The 14,556-nt window shown below is 41.3% G+C and overlaps 1 protein-coding gene across 2 annotated transcripts in view; it reads right to left on the minus strand.

Annotated features, from left to right (window-relative positions):
- Positions 1-14,556, minus strand: part of LOC112849904 (putative cation-transporting ATPase 13A4) — a 134,213-nt gene that overhangs the window by 43,424 nt on the left and 76,233 nt on the right. For both annotated transcript variants that reach the window (XM_086675021.1, XM_086675022.1), the window contains 6 exons: positions 12,123-12,257; positions 9,434-9,604; positions 8,210-8,367; positions 7,416-7,604; positions 4,837-4,898; positions 777-927 (listed from right to left, as the gene is read on the minus strand). In XM_086675021.1, coding sequence (XP_086531147.1) covers positions 777-927; positions 4,837-4,898; positions 7,416-7,604; positions 8,210-8,367; positions 9,434-9,604; positions 12,123-12,257 — 866 coding nt within the window. The remainder of the gene's footprint in view (positions 1-776; positions 928-4,836; positions 4,899-7,415; positions 7,605-8,209; positions 8,368-9,433; positions 9,605-12,122; positions 12,258-14,556) is intronic.

Here is a 14,556-nt window from a genome sequence, read left to right on the forward strand (position 1 = left end):
AGCAACTCCAACTGTTGGTTTTTTAATAGAATGTTTCTGAATAGGTTTCCTTTGGAGAAAAGATTCCAGCTCTGTTATTTCATTTTGTTTGTTTGTTTTATATGAACACTGCTGATCTAATGCAAACCCTTTTGCTTTAAGGTCATGGGAGCCAACACTTTAACAAGAGGGATGCCTTCACAGGGTCAAGCAGTCAGAGCAGAGCCAAAACTGGAACCGGGAAACCAGAGACCTGGTCCTGAACTATACGTTTTGCTCTTAAATCTACTGCAAAATCTCAACAAAAGCTCTTTCACGGTTTCCCTTTTTATTTCTTCCAGTCTTAGAAACAAAGTCAATATTCAATTAATAGGAATAAAACTTTTGGTAACAACGAGTTATCCTAAGCAGTGGAGACAGTGCTGTTTCCTAATCCTCATGTTCTAGAAAACTTTACAGCCAGACATTGCTCAAAAGTTGGAAAATAATTATACAGCAATCATGTTGTCTCAAGAGTTGGAAGATATAGAATAATTGTATGAATATGGTTAACCTACAATGTCCCAGGCACACTATCAGGGATTTTTTTTAAATGCATCATTCCATTTATCCTCATAATAACTCCACAATGGAGATACTGTTATTAGTTAAATTGTACAGATGAGGAAAACAGACTTAGATTAGTTTGTCCATCACTACTGCATGTACCTCTATATTGAAAGTATTGAATATGATAAAATCTGTGTTGCTCTGGCATTGAAGAAGCTTCTTAGGTTCTCTGCAGAGCGGGATCTTACCCAGGTGGTGGCTTCAAACATCTTGAGATCCAGAGGATCTCCCTGGATGGTCCCATCAAGAAGAATCAGAGAGTGGCAGCTGGCCATGGCCGCACACAGCGGGCCCCATGGCAAAGACCTGCCGGACACAAAGCTGTGGACTTCCTGGAACCTGAAGGAAAAAAGGGAAGGGCCTTCAGTCTATCCATCCATGCTCAAATGGAGCTTGTGGAAGTAAATATCTGTTGAAAAATTACTGCAGCATGCATCTTCTAATGGCATGCATCTTCTAATGGCATGCAAGATGGCATGCATCTTCTAATGCCCCCAAATTAATCATGCTTTATTTAGCCGTTATTCTTCTATAAATTCAGCAAGCGTGAGAAAGGTGTTTGAGGTTTGTCTCAAACTCTTTCTTTTCCTTGCTCTTTCGCTGGCACTGATTTAATCCCAGAGGTATAGAAAAAACTAGAAGTATCACCCTTAGTTTGAAACACATCCACTACCACCCCAACTACCAGACCACTTCATTTCCAATGCGGTGAGAAGCACAGGTTAGCTCATTGTATAGCTGTGTGTGTATATGTGCATCTCCTTCACTCAACCCTTCGGGGCAGGCATACATTTTTCCATCTTTCTCTCCAACATATCTGATGTTTGGCCCACAGCAGATACTCAACAAATGTATGAGTGAATAAATGAATGAGTTAGTTACTGGAAAACCGAAAGACTTCAATGATAAAGAACTTAAAAAAAAAAAAAAAGCATTTTTGAAAAGGACATTGTGTCCCCCTCTTCCATCCTGACATCTAGCGTCCATCATCACCAGCATTTTTTTATAGAAAGTAGCCTCGTCTAAAACCTACTGAGGTACAACTCCAATTGTCACATGCAGGGTTCTTTCACTAAGTCAGAGATGAAGTCACCAAGTGTGGCCTCAGGTTCACTAGATGCATGTCCTTTGAAGCCTTGCTGTCATGTCTTACACGAGGAGTACCGTAGGTGGTCCACAAAGCAGCCCATCCTACGTGGGGGACCTCAGAGGGGCAGGTGCTTCCAAGGGGCCAGAGTCTACATGCTCTTGTTTCAGATTTGTGGACCAGCTCAGCTGTGGCCCTATTATCTCTTCTTCCTCTGGGGTTACCATAGGACCTCTAGCTGTGCCTCCAATGTGCAGTTTCCAGACCTCTCTACCACCCTAATTACTCATTACTGGAAAAGTTTTTATGTGTCACATTTTGTCTTAAAACATGTTCTCCAGGATCAGATTATTATTTCCCATGATATGGACACTGAATTTCTTTAAATATGGCCTTAGTTTGCTCTAGCCTTTTATTCCTGAAAGCCTCCCCATCACAGAGCTAACTCATAATCCAGGCGTATTTCTTCCTGTCTTCCTCATTCAAGTTTCCCTACAAGTTCAAAAACCTCTTGGCTGATTACTGACCCTGTTGATTATATTTATTATTATATATCAGTAGTTCAAGTTGTCTTAGTGGTTTCCAACACGTCCCCCAGTATTTTAGTACACATTAAGCAATCACCAGCAGCGTGATTAACACAGATGCTTAAGCTCACACTGAAAAGCAAACACAGATTAAGGGAAAAAAAATCTTATTTTTAAGATGGCACACGTATTGTCATTGCTACGTAATTTTGACTATATAATTCTGAGTTCCTGGGGACTGGGCCAAACTCTTGTTTGTATAACAAATAAATAGAACTCTCTCTTATCCTTGTCCTTGTATTTTTATTTGAATGTTTATGATTGATCCTGCTCAAGTAGCCCAGGTGGCCTTCTAATGGTTCTTGAAGTATCTGGCACATTGGGCAGGACTTTTTGGAAAAGAATTATTAAAGATGAGCTTACCTTTTACAAGAAGATATTTAATAGCCTGTAAGTCAGATGCTGACTTCTACCTAGTATTGAGTAGGTTTTCTCTGATGTTATCTTTCTTTTCAAATTTTAAATTTCCCTTTTAGGAAGCAAGAGTAGCAGGCTTAATTAATCAATCAATAACTTAAACATTGTATCAATGTTTTTATTTCTATTTGACAGGTTACTTTTACTTATTTATTTATTAAATTTTTTAAACATTTATTCATTTTTGAAAGGCAGAGAGAGACAGAGCGCGGACGGGGCAGGCGCAGAGAGAGAGGGAGACACAGAAACAGACGCAGGCTCCAGGCTCTGAGCTGTCAGCACAGAGCCCGAGGTGGGGCTCGAACTCACGGACCGCGAGATCACGACCTGAGCTGAAGTCGGCCGCTTAACCGACTGAGCCACCCAGGCGCCCCTGACAGGTTACTTTTAGAAATAGAAAGTTTTGTGAATAAGAGGATGCCTGAATTCAATAAATGGAAAAGCATTCAAAAGATGGAACATAAAAAAAAAAAAGGTGGAACATAGTAAGTTCATTTTAATTAAACATTTGCTGGGCACCTATTGTGTGTGCCCATGTGCCTGGTATAGTGCTACGGCACTAGGAACACAAATATAAATAAAAGACCAACCACTCTCAGGATGCTCACATATTTGAACAAATACATACATTTTTTGTGGAAGCTGAAATGGAAACATACAGACGAACAGGAAGACCAGGTCTATATCTAAATCTATGTTTGAGACAAAATGAAAAGAACTTGAGAACGTTTAATATTTAGAAGAGGTTTCTCCTGTGGACCAAAGTGGCTAGAAGCACTGAGATCTATTTGTTAACCCAGGAAATAGACTTGCTTATAAATAATATTTTCATATGAGACTGTATTACACACATGTAATTAAAATATTTTGTGGATAAATTATAGGTCACCTGCATATAAGAAGAACCACAATGTACCCTTTATGTATTAGATGCTTTTGTGATGGAGGATGTGAGGATACCGGGGAAATACTTTCATTTAAAAAAAAAATGTAGGGGCGCCTGGGTGGCGCAGTCGGTTAAGCGTCCGACTTCAGCCAGGTCACGATCTCGCGGTCCGTGAGCTCGAGCCCCGCGTCAGGCTCTGGGCAGATGGCTCAGAGCCTGGAGCCTGTTTCCGATTCTGTGTCTCCCTCTCTCTCTGCCCCTCCCCCGTTCATGCTCTGTCTCTCTCTGTCCCAAAAATAAAAATAAACGTTGCAAAAAAAAAAAATTAAAAAAACAATGTAAAAGTCAGACGGTTCGTGTTCTGTTCGCAAGTGGAGGTAGTGACCAGAAAAAGCGGGGGGGGGGGGGGGGGGGGTGCAATGTCAGACATGCCCACAAGAGGGCCACACAAGAGAGCCATGCAAATCATACCACCCCAAGCTGAAAATTGCCAAAAACCGAGTCTTTTCTGGCCAGAAAGGAGGAGTTGCCCTGCACCCAAAAGGTGGAGTTTCCAGAACTGCAATACCAAGGAAAATGAGTGCATTAGCTACGGGTTCACGGCTGCTGCTCTTCCTGAAACTCACTGTGCACAAGTCAGTGCAGTGTTCTCCTTCCAGGCAAACTGAAAGGCTTCAGTTTGTAGAAGGAATGTTACCTCCCTGAGGGACCGTGTCCTGGTATTCTCCAAATCAGGTACACTGGGTCAACTTCAGGCCCCTCACTAATATGCTGACAGCAAATTACAGTTTTAAGATTTTTTTGCAGGGTGCCTGGGTGGCTTAGTTGGTTAAGCATCTGACTGGCTCAGGTCATGATCTCGGGCTCTGTGCTGACAGCTCAGAGCCTGGAGCCTTCTTTGGATTCTGTGTCTCTCTCTCTCTCTCTGCCCCTCCCCTGCTCTCTCTCTCTCCCTCTCTCCCTCTTGCTTGCTCAAAACTAAATAAACATTAAAAAAAATGTAAAAATGGTTCTACAAATCACATCTTAGCAAAGACGTGAAACCCCTCTGTCTCCTAGGTTTGCGAGTGGAATGGGGTAGGGGATAGGGTGTAGGGAGCTATGCATGTTTCAGTAAGACTTGGAAGTGCTCCAGAGACATTACATGAAGGCACTCTGGCAACCGACTGCTCTGAAGCCAAAATGTCTTCATTATTAAGTTTCAGGAGAAAATGCAGAGTATTTTCTCTGGGAAAAGAGAAACTCCAGTGCATTCAGTCCCAGGTACTCACCCACTCCTATCGCAGGGCACGGCTCCCCAGAGATCCAAACCATCCCTTGTTAAGGTGCCTGTCTAAACAGAAACGAGGGCTCGGTTTACTCTGAAGCGACAGCCCCTAAGGTATGTTTTAACAGGAAAATACATGTCACAAACACGTTACTAAAATCAGCACCTCAAGGAAGGACACAGTCAGGTGGGAATCCTGGGGTCCTCGGCAGAAGCTTGGACGGCTCCTACCAGTTGTACCACCAAGCTGGCGATAAAGGAAGAAAACTGTATCTGTCTTACAGACTTCAGAGGCTGGTTGTGAGGATCTAATGGGAAAGTCTTGGTAAGCCTGTAAGAGCTATAAAATGGGTGAGTCCCAGGTTTTACAGCAGAAGATAAAAGTATGTCATCAGAAATAAGTAATGGGAGTAGACTTTTTCCCTGCTCTAAACAGGTGGTTTGCTCTTTGACACCTGTTAGGTAAAAGAGGGTGCTTTTTGGTATTTCTCTCCGTACAGGATAATGATGAAGAGCTTGGACTCGTTTAAAACACTAGCTGTATGACCTGGGAGAGTTATTTAATCCCTCTGAACCTCGGAGCCCTTACCTGTACAATGTGCTTATAATCGGATGAGGTTATTGTGAACTTCAAATTAGATAATACAAATAAAGTGCTTGATTTAATGTCTGACACAGAGTAAGAGCAAATTATGATAATTACCCCTAATTATTACTTATTTTATGCAAATTCATGTCATAATGATTTGTCCCACCCCTGCTTCTTTTGCCAAGTGCAGGGATGAGATGACCCCACAAATAGAACATTCTTCTTTGTTATGCTAATTGGATCACAAAATAATTCAGAAATGCTGGCAAGAGCCATGTTAGCCTTCTGATCGTGGTAGGTCTTGCTGATAGTCCAGTAACCATGTAATATAGCTCTGATCCTATTACTTTTCTGTCCTCAAGAACTTCAATGTCCTGTGTAATGGACACAGGGTTTCCATTTGGGAAGATAGAACAATTCTCAAGATGGATGGCGGTGATGATTGCGCAACAATGTAAGTGCACTTAAAGCCACTTAAAGATGGTTAAAACGGTAAATTTTATGGAATGTTCATTTTGCCACAACAAAAGTAAGAAAAAGGAGAACAACTATTGAAAAAGCATAAACAGAACCCAAAACCACTTTCAAAGGTTCGGCACTGCCTGGAAGGTATGTACAAATGTCTTAGCCAGATAGCAAAGGTGTACAAACCTCTCCCATTACTGACGTCTTGCTCTGGTCAAAACCACCGGCTCTATTGCTTTCCTAAATCCACTCATTTGCCCATATTCACCTGCCTATTATACCCTTGTGTTGTATTAATTTTCTATATATTATGATGATTTGACATCTTAAAAAACCTTTCTAAGGAAAGACTCCATCTCCTGGGCTAGCCAATTCTTAGAGATAGTAAGGGACTCTGCGTGCCTTTGACATGCAAACTAATCATCTACCTGGCCCCTACTCCTCAGGAGGCAATAGTCCTCTGCCTTCATCATCCTGGGGCCAAGGGCCAGAGACCACCCTGCAGCCCAAAGCTCACCCAAATCGTTCAAACTAGCCAGTCATAAGCTGTTTACCCTGCCCTGACTTGCCTTCCCCATAGAGACCCCAGTAAAGGCCCTGGTTTAGGCATTTCCTTAGATCCCTTATCCAAACTTGCCATTCCTCCCATGGCCCACAGGACTGTGCCTTTCCTTACCAGGAGAACTGTAATGTTAAACTTCTTTCAAAGGCATTGACCTCTCTCTGCAGTCACCAATCCCCTTTATAATTGAAGACCTGGACACAAAACAGCCCATCATCCCTGCCTTACCCTCTCACAGCCCCTCCCCTCACTCAGTATAGGCAGACACCAGACCCAAAGAATATATTCAGGAGGAGGTAGAATAAGAGGCTGGTTGGGAATAACTGGCATATAGTCAAGAATAATTTTAAGCAATATACTACAGATGGGAAAATACAGTAAGGATTTGATGGGAGCTTTCCTATAGCCAAGTGCAACTGCCCAAGTAAAATACAGTTAAATAAATTCTTCCCTTTTTTATTCATTCATTATTTATTATGATTAATTATTATTTATTCATCATTATGCATTATTCATTATTATTCATCATTGTTTATTATTATTCATTATTTATTTATTCATTATTAAACCAATAAATATTTATTGGGCACTGACTATATGCTAGGCAATATTCTTGACCATGGTAGTGGTCAAGCAGGGACCATAGTGAAGGGTTTAAGTTTTGTTCCTTGTATGTGGTTTTGTCTGGGGAGGGACGGAATGCTACCTTAATTAACTGTGTTTTAGAAAATACTAGAGCTGGAAGGACTTTCAAAGACCCGCTTATTCAGTACCTACTCTCCCTCTTCTAAACCCCAGAATCTGGAAGCTCAAGAGACGTGCCTTTCCTATATTACACATCCAACCAGAGATAAAAGGAAGGCAGATAACACATCCTGTGTTTCCTGCCCCAGAAAAGTGTGAAGCGCCTCTACCCGATGACAACGATGATAAAATGGCAATGATAATGAGGGTGAAACACACATACCTTGTCAAAGCAGACAAGGTTTAATTGTCCACATACATTGATCCTCTGGGGGCTGATGCAAAAGATGCCTCTCTTCTTCAGCCTCTTCTGGGCATAGATAATGCCTGTGGTCAGAGCAGCAGGTAGAGCAGGAGGGACCGCAATTGTGATGACATCAAGGGCTTTCTTCACCACCTCCTCTGGAGGCTCCTGGGACATAAAGTCACTCTTCAGCTATTACAGGTAAATCAGTCCTGAAGAGCTTGGTGCATATGACTTTTTTCCTCCTTTTGTTTACTCCCTTAGGTCAGATTCCCAGAAATGATTTGAGTGGGTCAAAAAGTATGCACGGTTTATGGCTCTCATAGATTTTCCAAAGTGCAATGAAACAGTTTGTAATGATTCATTGCTGCTACCAGCAGAGAACAATGTACAAATTTGCCATGGCCTCGCCAACATGGGGTATCCAGGTTTTATTTTCGGCTCCTTATTTAATAACGCCAAAAAGTACGTTACTGGGATAAACATATTCTCAGATCGAAAAGGAAAAAATGGTGTAAGAAGTGTACAAGATGAGAGGCACTGTTGGTAGCTCAGGAAACAGCGTTTTGCCCCTCTAGTTCTGATTGTTATAGTATTACTTGGGGATCAATCTCTCATATTGGCGAACTGTGAGTACATGTGCAGGTATCAGCGTTTGGCTTTGTTTCCCAGGTTTACAAACCATGGCTGAGATTAAGGTTAACACGCAGAGTATAAATTATACCTCCATGAGTGTTACGTGTGCATGTAGTAAAAGAACAAAAGCAATTTACCCCGCTGAGCACATAGACGCACAAAGTATAGATCATCCCAATGGTTGCTGTCCCTACAAGGCACAGGAGGAACCTGATGGCATCCCTGTAAAGCTTAAAATTCATTGGCTTCGGGTACAGAATGGATCTCACGAGGTCCCCTTTTGCAGTGTTGAATCCTGAAGTGACAAACACACAATCCACATTCTTAGGATGACAAATCCTACTACTAGCACGCTTCTAAGCCTCAACATGGCCTTTGTTTTTCTCTAGAGATATTTCAACAGTGCTTAAACCCAAACACAATTAAAGGATAATTGGGAAGACACCTGAGTGCTACAATGGAACTATCTTACTTTTTCAGAGCCTATTCCCTTCTGATCTTTCTTCTCTCTACTTTCAAAATCAATGCGACCCAGAGATAGGAAACCACCACACTGAGATCAGAACACAGCCTTGCCCAGTATAACTTCATTTTAAGGAAATGACTCACACGCACACATACACACAAACACACGCACGTTACTTGAAATTATACCATAGGACCCAGTAAATACTGATGGACTTAATTTCTAATACTTTTCAGTGTCAAGTTTTCAATTTCTTTTTTAAAATTTTTTTAATGTTTATTTATTTTTGAGACAGAGGGAGACAGAGCACGAGTGGGGGAGGGGCAGAGAGAGAGGGAGACACAGAATCCGAAACAGGCTCCAGGCTCTGAGCTGTCAGCACAGAGCCCAATGCGGGGCTCGAACCCACAAACCGTGAGATCATGACCTGAGCTGAAGTTGGACGCTTAACCGACTGAGCCACCCAGGCACCCCTCAAGTTTTCAATTTCTAACCCTGGCTAGAAAAAACTTGGGATTTGGGGCTAAAAGATCTAAATTCTAGACCCAGGTCTGTCAGTGACTATGTGATTTTTTTTTTTTTTTTAAGTTTGTTCAGATTGTGCTGACCTCAGCCTATTTATGTACGAAGTGGGAACAAGCATCTTTGCTGTGCAGGTTTGATATATAGAGATAGTTTCTAAACTACAAAACACGTTAATAGTAATTATTGTCATTGGTATTTTGTTGACTAAAAGGCATGTGCCATAGTGCAATTCACACTTGAAATATGGAACTTTAATAGGTTTGGTTTGTTATCGAAAGACTATTGCTTACCTAATAGATTTCAGGCACTAGACACACTGAGCAAAAATATTTCATTAAAGTAACAAACCAAAGAAGGGACGCTCACTCACCAGTCTGTAGCACCACCGCCCTCACGGTCCCGGAGCACGCTCCCTTGGCTTGCATAACCTCTGTCCCACAGAAAAGGACATGCCTTTTATAATCGGCTTCACTCTGCGTTTTCCAGGGCATGGAGCTCTCCATCTTGGGCAATGGAGTTTTAGTGACTGGAATACTTTCTCCTATAGAAAACAAACATCTCATTTAAATCACGTATGCACTCACTAGGCATGCGGTGGATGTTTGTTATAAGCCTGCAGGGGGTGGCAGGGACAACCCTAGGTATTAGGGATACAAGGAGATTGTTTTTTAGGAGATTTGTAGTCCCAATAAATAAGAATAATGTGGTATTATAAATACTATAAGTATTGTAACATCCAACACGGACATTAAAGAAGGCTAGAAATAGCCTTGCTAGAATAGCAAGTTGTGAGGTCCAGAATGTGGGGCATAGGGAATGAGGGGCCATGAGACCTGTGCAGGAAACCAAAGCAGGGAGGCCCTAGGTGCACATATTTAAGTGTTTACATGGTTTTTGTAGGCATTAGTGGCAGAAGGGAGTAGGGAGATATTTAAGTGTTTTATTCAGGAGAGTAATATCATATTCATGTACAAGAGAGAGAGAGTACTCTATCTGCAGTACAGGGAATGGATTGAAGTCTGGTGAGGTTGGAAGCTGGACATCCAGATGGAGAGAACAAGGTCTGACTTATGGCAGCAGGCAGTGAGAGTAAAAGGAAGTCCGGGAGCTGAGAAATAAGAAGGTAAGAAGTTACAAAACTTGGGGAGAATTTTATATTGGGAGGTCATAGGAACAGAGAAATTCAAAATGGCTTCTTGGTTTCCAACTTGGGGAAATGAGAAGAGGGTGGGATTAGTCATCAACACAGGGATTATAGGAGGAAGGAAGAGTTGCTTTATGTTCACCATGAGTTGGAGATGTCTTGTGGAATGGCTATGTTGAGACATCTTGCATTTATTTATTTATTTGAGTCTGGAGTTCAAGGGAGAAGCCTAGACCAGAGACATTTAGTCAAAGTTCACCACCTTACAGGCTATGATTAAAGTCACAGGAGATAGAAGATTACTGAGGGACCAAGAGTGAGGATAGAAGAGGATAGGACTAGGACATAGCTCTGAGCACTACCAACAATCAGGAGCAGCATGGGACATGGCGCTATCTTGGACAGTTAGGGAGAAGAGAGTTTTCCAAAGGGAAAGATGGTCAGAATCATCAAAAGCAGCAGAGAGGTCAACAAGAAGAGAAATCTAAGGAATCCATTGGGTTTGGCAATTGGGACATGGGTGACTGCTGCCAGTGACATGGAAGGAGCAGATGGCAGTGGGCTGAAGTGCTAATACAGGGTGGTGAATGACGTTGAGGAAGCAATTAGGGTCTGATCTGTGGAATAAACCTTGTAAAGCCTTCCACTGGCCTTTGAAAAGTGGGCAGTACAAAGTCAGAGATATGTCCCACTGTAGTAGGGCCACTTTTTGCCAGAAGAAAGGTACTTAGCATTGCTGAGGTCCCAGCACTAAAGGAATTTTACAAATCTACGGATTCCTTATATGAAGAAACATGGCCTGCCACACATTAAAAAAATTGGGGTGGGGGGAGACCATATGCCTGGGTGGCTCAGTCGGTTGAGTGTCTGACTTTGGCTCAGGTCATGATCTCACAGTTCGTGAGTTCGGGCCCCACGTTGGGCTCTGTGCTGACAGCTCAGAGACTGGAGACTGTTTCCGACTCTGTGTCTCCCTCTCTCTCTCTGCTCCTCCCTGTTCATGCTCTGTGTCTCTCTGTCTCCAAAAATAAATAAACATTAAAAAAACATTTTTTAATAAAAAAATAAAAAACATTTTTTGGTAAAGTTACATAGAAGAAAGATACATGTTCTTGTCTCCATTTCATGCCTTCCTGGTCTGTCCTAGAGAAATGGATTCAATTTTGGCTTCAGTGGGAACCACAGTATGTCAATGTGTCTTCTCAGCCCCCTAGTCCATCTGTGAAAAAAACTTTATGATTCTTCTTTATCTTACAGAAATGTTGGCACAACATCTCCTCAAATGTGCACTCGTGAGAACTCGAAGCACTGTGATCTCAAGGTCTCTTCTCTCTGGACCTCAGCTTCCATATCCATGAGATGCAGTGACCTCTAAGGTCCCTCCCTGCTCTAGCAGCATACTACTTAAAAATGAAATTCAATTAGTCCTAAAGTCCCAGTGTGTTTTCAGGCAGCAGATGTGTGACAAATCCTTTGTCGTGAACCTTTTCACATATTCAAGCCAAGGCAGGGAAGAGCTTGGACTTGACCTTCTGGGTTTCAGGATGTCATCAATAGCTTTCATATCTTCCAAGTTTATCAAAAGATATAATTTATATGAAAATACTGAACATAAAAGTCACAGATGATTTGAAATGTCTAATGATCTCTACAGTCTTCTAAGGTAAAGCGACAGGGTTGCAATAACCTTTGTTCAAGAAGAAAATGCTAAGCACTCAGAAAATTACAACTGTATCAAACTTAGGACACAGAAAGCAGCTTTAATTTGAACTCTCCCATCCAGAGCAGGACAGTCAAGTAAGAATTGTGGGAGTGTAATATCCCACAGCAAGCTCCAGCTTTGCCACGGTTGTTCTGATAGAGAAGGAACCTGGGAGAGCTTGCCAAGGCTGTAAGTCGTGAGACAGAACCGTACCTGTCAGCATGCCTTCATCTACCACACAGCTGCCATCAATCAGGATGGCATCGCATGGCATTTGCACTTTGTTCCCCGTCAAAATTAATAGATCTCCGGGTACCAGGAAGCGTGATTCCAGCTCTTGGACTCCAGCTGAAAGTGTGAGATGGCAGAGTCAAGTCAGATTTTTTTCTCACAACAATGTAGTCCAACATCTAGCTCAATTGGAAATCAATGAAAAAGCAACGTGGATGGAACTGGAGGGTATTGTGCTCAGTGAAATAAGTCAGGCAGAGAAAGACAGATATCATGTTTTCACTCATAGGTGGAATATGAGAAACTTAACAGAAGACCGTGGGGGAAGGGAAGGGGAAAAATAGTTTCAAACAGCGAGAGAGGCAAACCATAAGAGACTCTTAAATACAGAGAACAAACTGAGGGTTGATGGGGGGGTGGGTAGGGGAGAGGGGAAAGTGGGTGATAAGCATTGAGAAGGGCATTTGTTGGAATGGGCTGGGTGTTGTATGTAAGCAATGAATCGTGGGAATCTACTTCTGAAGCCAAGAGCACACTATATACACTGTATGTTAGCTAACTTGAGAATACATTATATTTTTAAAAAAGGAAACTATTCCTCAATGTTGATTCAAAATCTGAGAACAATAAGAGAAAAAAGTAATAAATTGCATAAAATGAACACAGAGAAAAAACCTAAAGACAAATTTAGAAAACGTATTTCAAATTTACAGTACATTACAAAAGATTAATATTCCTAATATATAAAGAATTCCTGAAAAAAGAGATGTACAGCAAGTGACTATAGCAAAATTGCTAGAGATGTTAACAGTTCATACATGCACACACACACACACACACACACACATACACATACACACACATACACACAGAGGCATACGCACAATGCAAATGGCATGCTAAACATTTGAAGAGATCTCATTCTTACTCATAATTTAAAAAATGAAAGTTCCTTCCCTCCTACCTACCTTCCTTCCTTTCCTCCCGTCTGCTTTCTTTTACTTTTTTCCTTCCTTACTCAATCCCAAAGCTAGAGGGGTTAAATAAGATAGGCATTCTTGCAGAAGGTTGGGTGGAGTGGGGTGTGGGGGCAGCCTGCTGCCAGTTTTGGAGCCTAAGCAGAATGGACAGGTGTTTACATGACCTGGTGCAGGGTGTCAGAGCCCAAGGAGGGAGAGAAGGGCCACATTGGTGACAGTGGCCTGGTGTGGGATGTTGGAATCCAAGAAGGGTGAAAAAGGGGTCTACATGGAAGTAGGGGAGGGCATCAGTAATGATGGATGTTGGGTTCCGCTCAGCAGGGATTGATAGAATAAGTAGATATAATGAGGCTAATAGGAGTCAGGTTTCTCATAAAGAAAGGAACTTACAAATATAGATGGAAATAAACCTAGAATAAACTCTTTGGTATTAGATTAGAATTAGAGACACCAATGGAAACTGACAGTTTTCAATAGATAAATAGGGAAATAATATAGATGTAAATGTATGTGTATGTAAGAACACGTATATATAAACTACGTTTGCTTATCTTTTGATATACATATATTCACTAATTCTGTTCTCTGAGAGGGCCTGGGAGCAGTGAAACCCCAATAATAATGTGCATATCTAGTGCCCAAATTTTGGTTTCTAAATTCTATTCCTCTCCCCAGAAAGAATCGTTGTTCCTTAAGGAAATGGCTGATTATAAGGCTGGGCCAAGAAAAGTATCATTTAAGCTAGAACATTTTGTTGCTGAAGGAAATACGGAGAAAGAAAAAACATCACAACCAATTTAACAGGCTTTCACTGCCTAAATGTGTAACAATTTGAGCATCACAGTAAATAAAGATAAATGAACTATAACCCATCAAATAAAATAGGAATTCATGAGTCCATATGATATAAGCACATGGATGAATAAATGAGGAGAAAGATAGTTTTTTCCTACAGTAACATTACAATTAACGTAGGAGAAAAGATAAAATTAGAAAATCACCATTTGGCAACCATCAAAGTAATAATTTAGCCAAGAAATAGCAATGGATACTACAACTAGTGGGTAAATTTAATGAGGATAGTTTATTTATATCGTCTCAAAGGATCTCTCAACAAAATATTTATTAATTACAAAGGGGAAAAGAGTAAATTTACAGTGGAGAAACCTGGCAGGTACTATTTAGCAAAGTAATCCAAACTAACATCACCAGTAATAGGACAAATTTAAATTACGCAGCACTTGAGAGGAAGCAACAAGGACATAGCATCACTTCTGTGATATCCAGCCAAAAATGCATAACCTGAATGTAACTATTAGGAAACATCAGACAAATCCAGATTGTGAGACTTTCTACAAAATAATCAGAGTGAAAGGAATCAAAGTCATGAAAATCAAGGGAAGACTGAAAACTAAAGAGATATGTTGAACAACACC

This window comes from Puma concolor, chromosome C2 (genome assembly GCF_028749965.1).
Source record: "Puma concolor isolate L17-30 chromosome C2, mPumCon1.1.hap2, whole genome shotgun sequence".
NCBI lineage: Eukaryota > Metazoa > Chordata > Mammalia > Carnivora > Felidae > Puma > Puma concolor.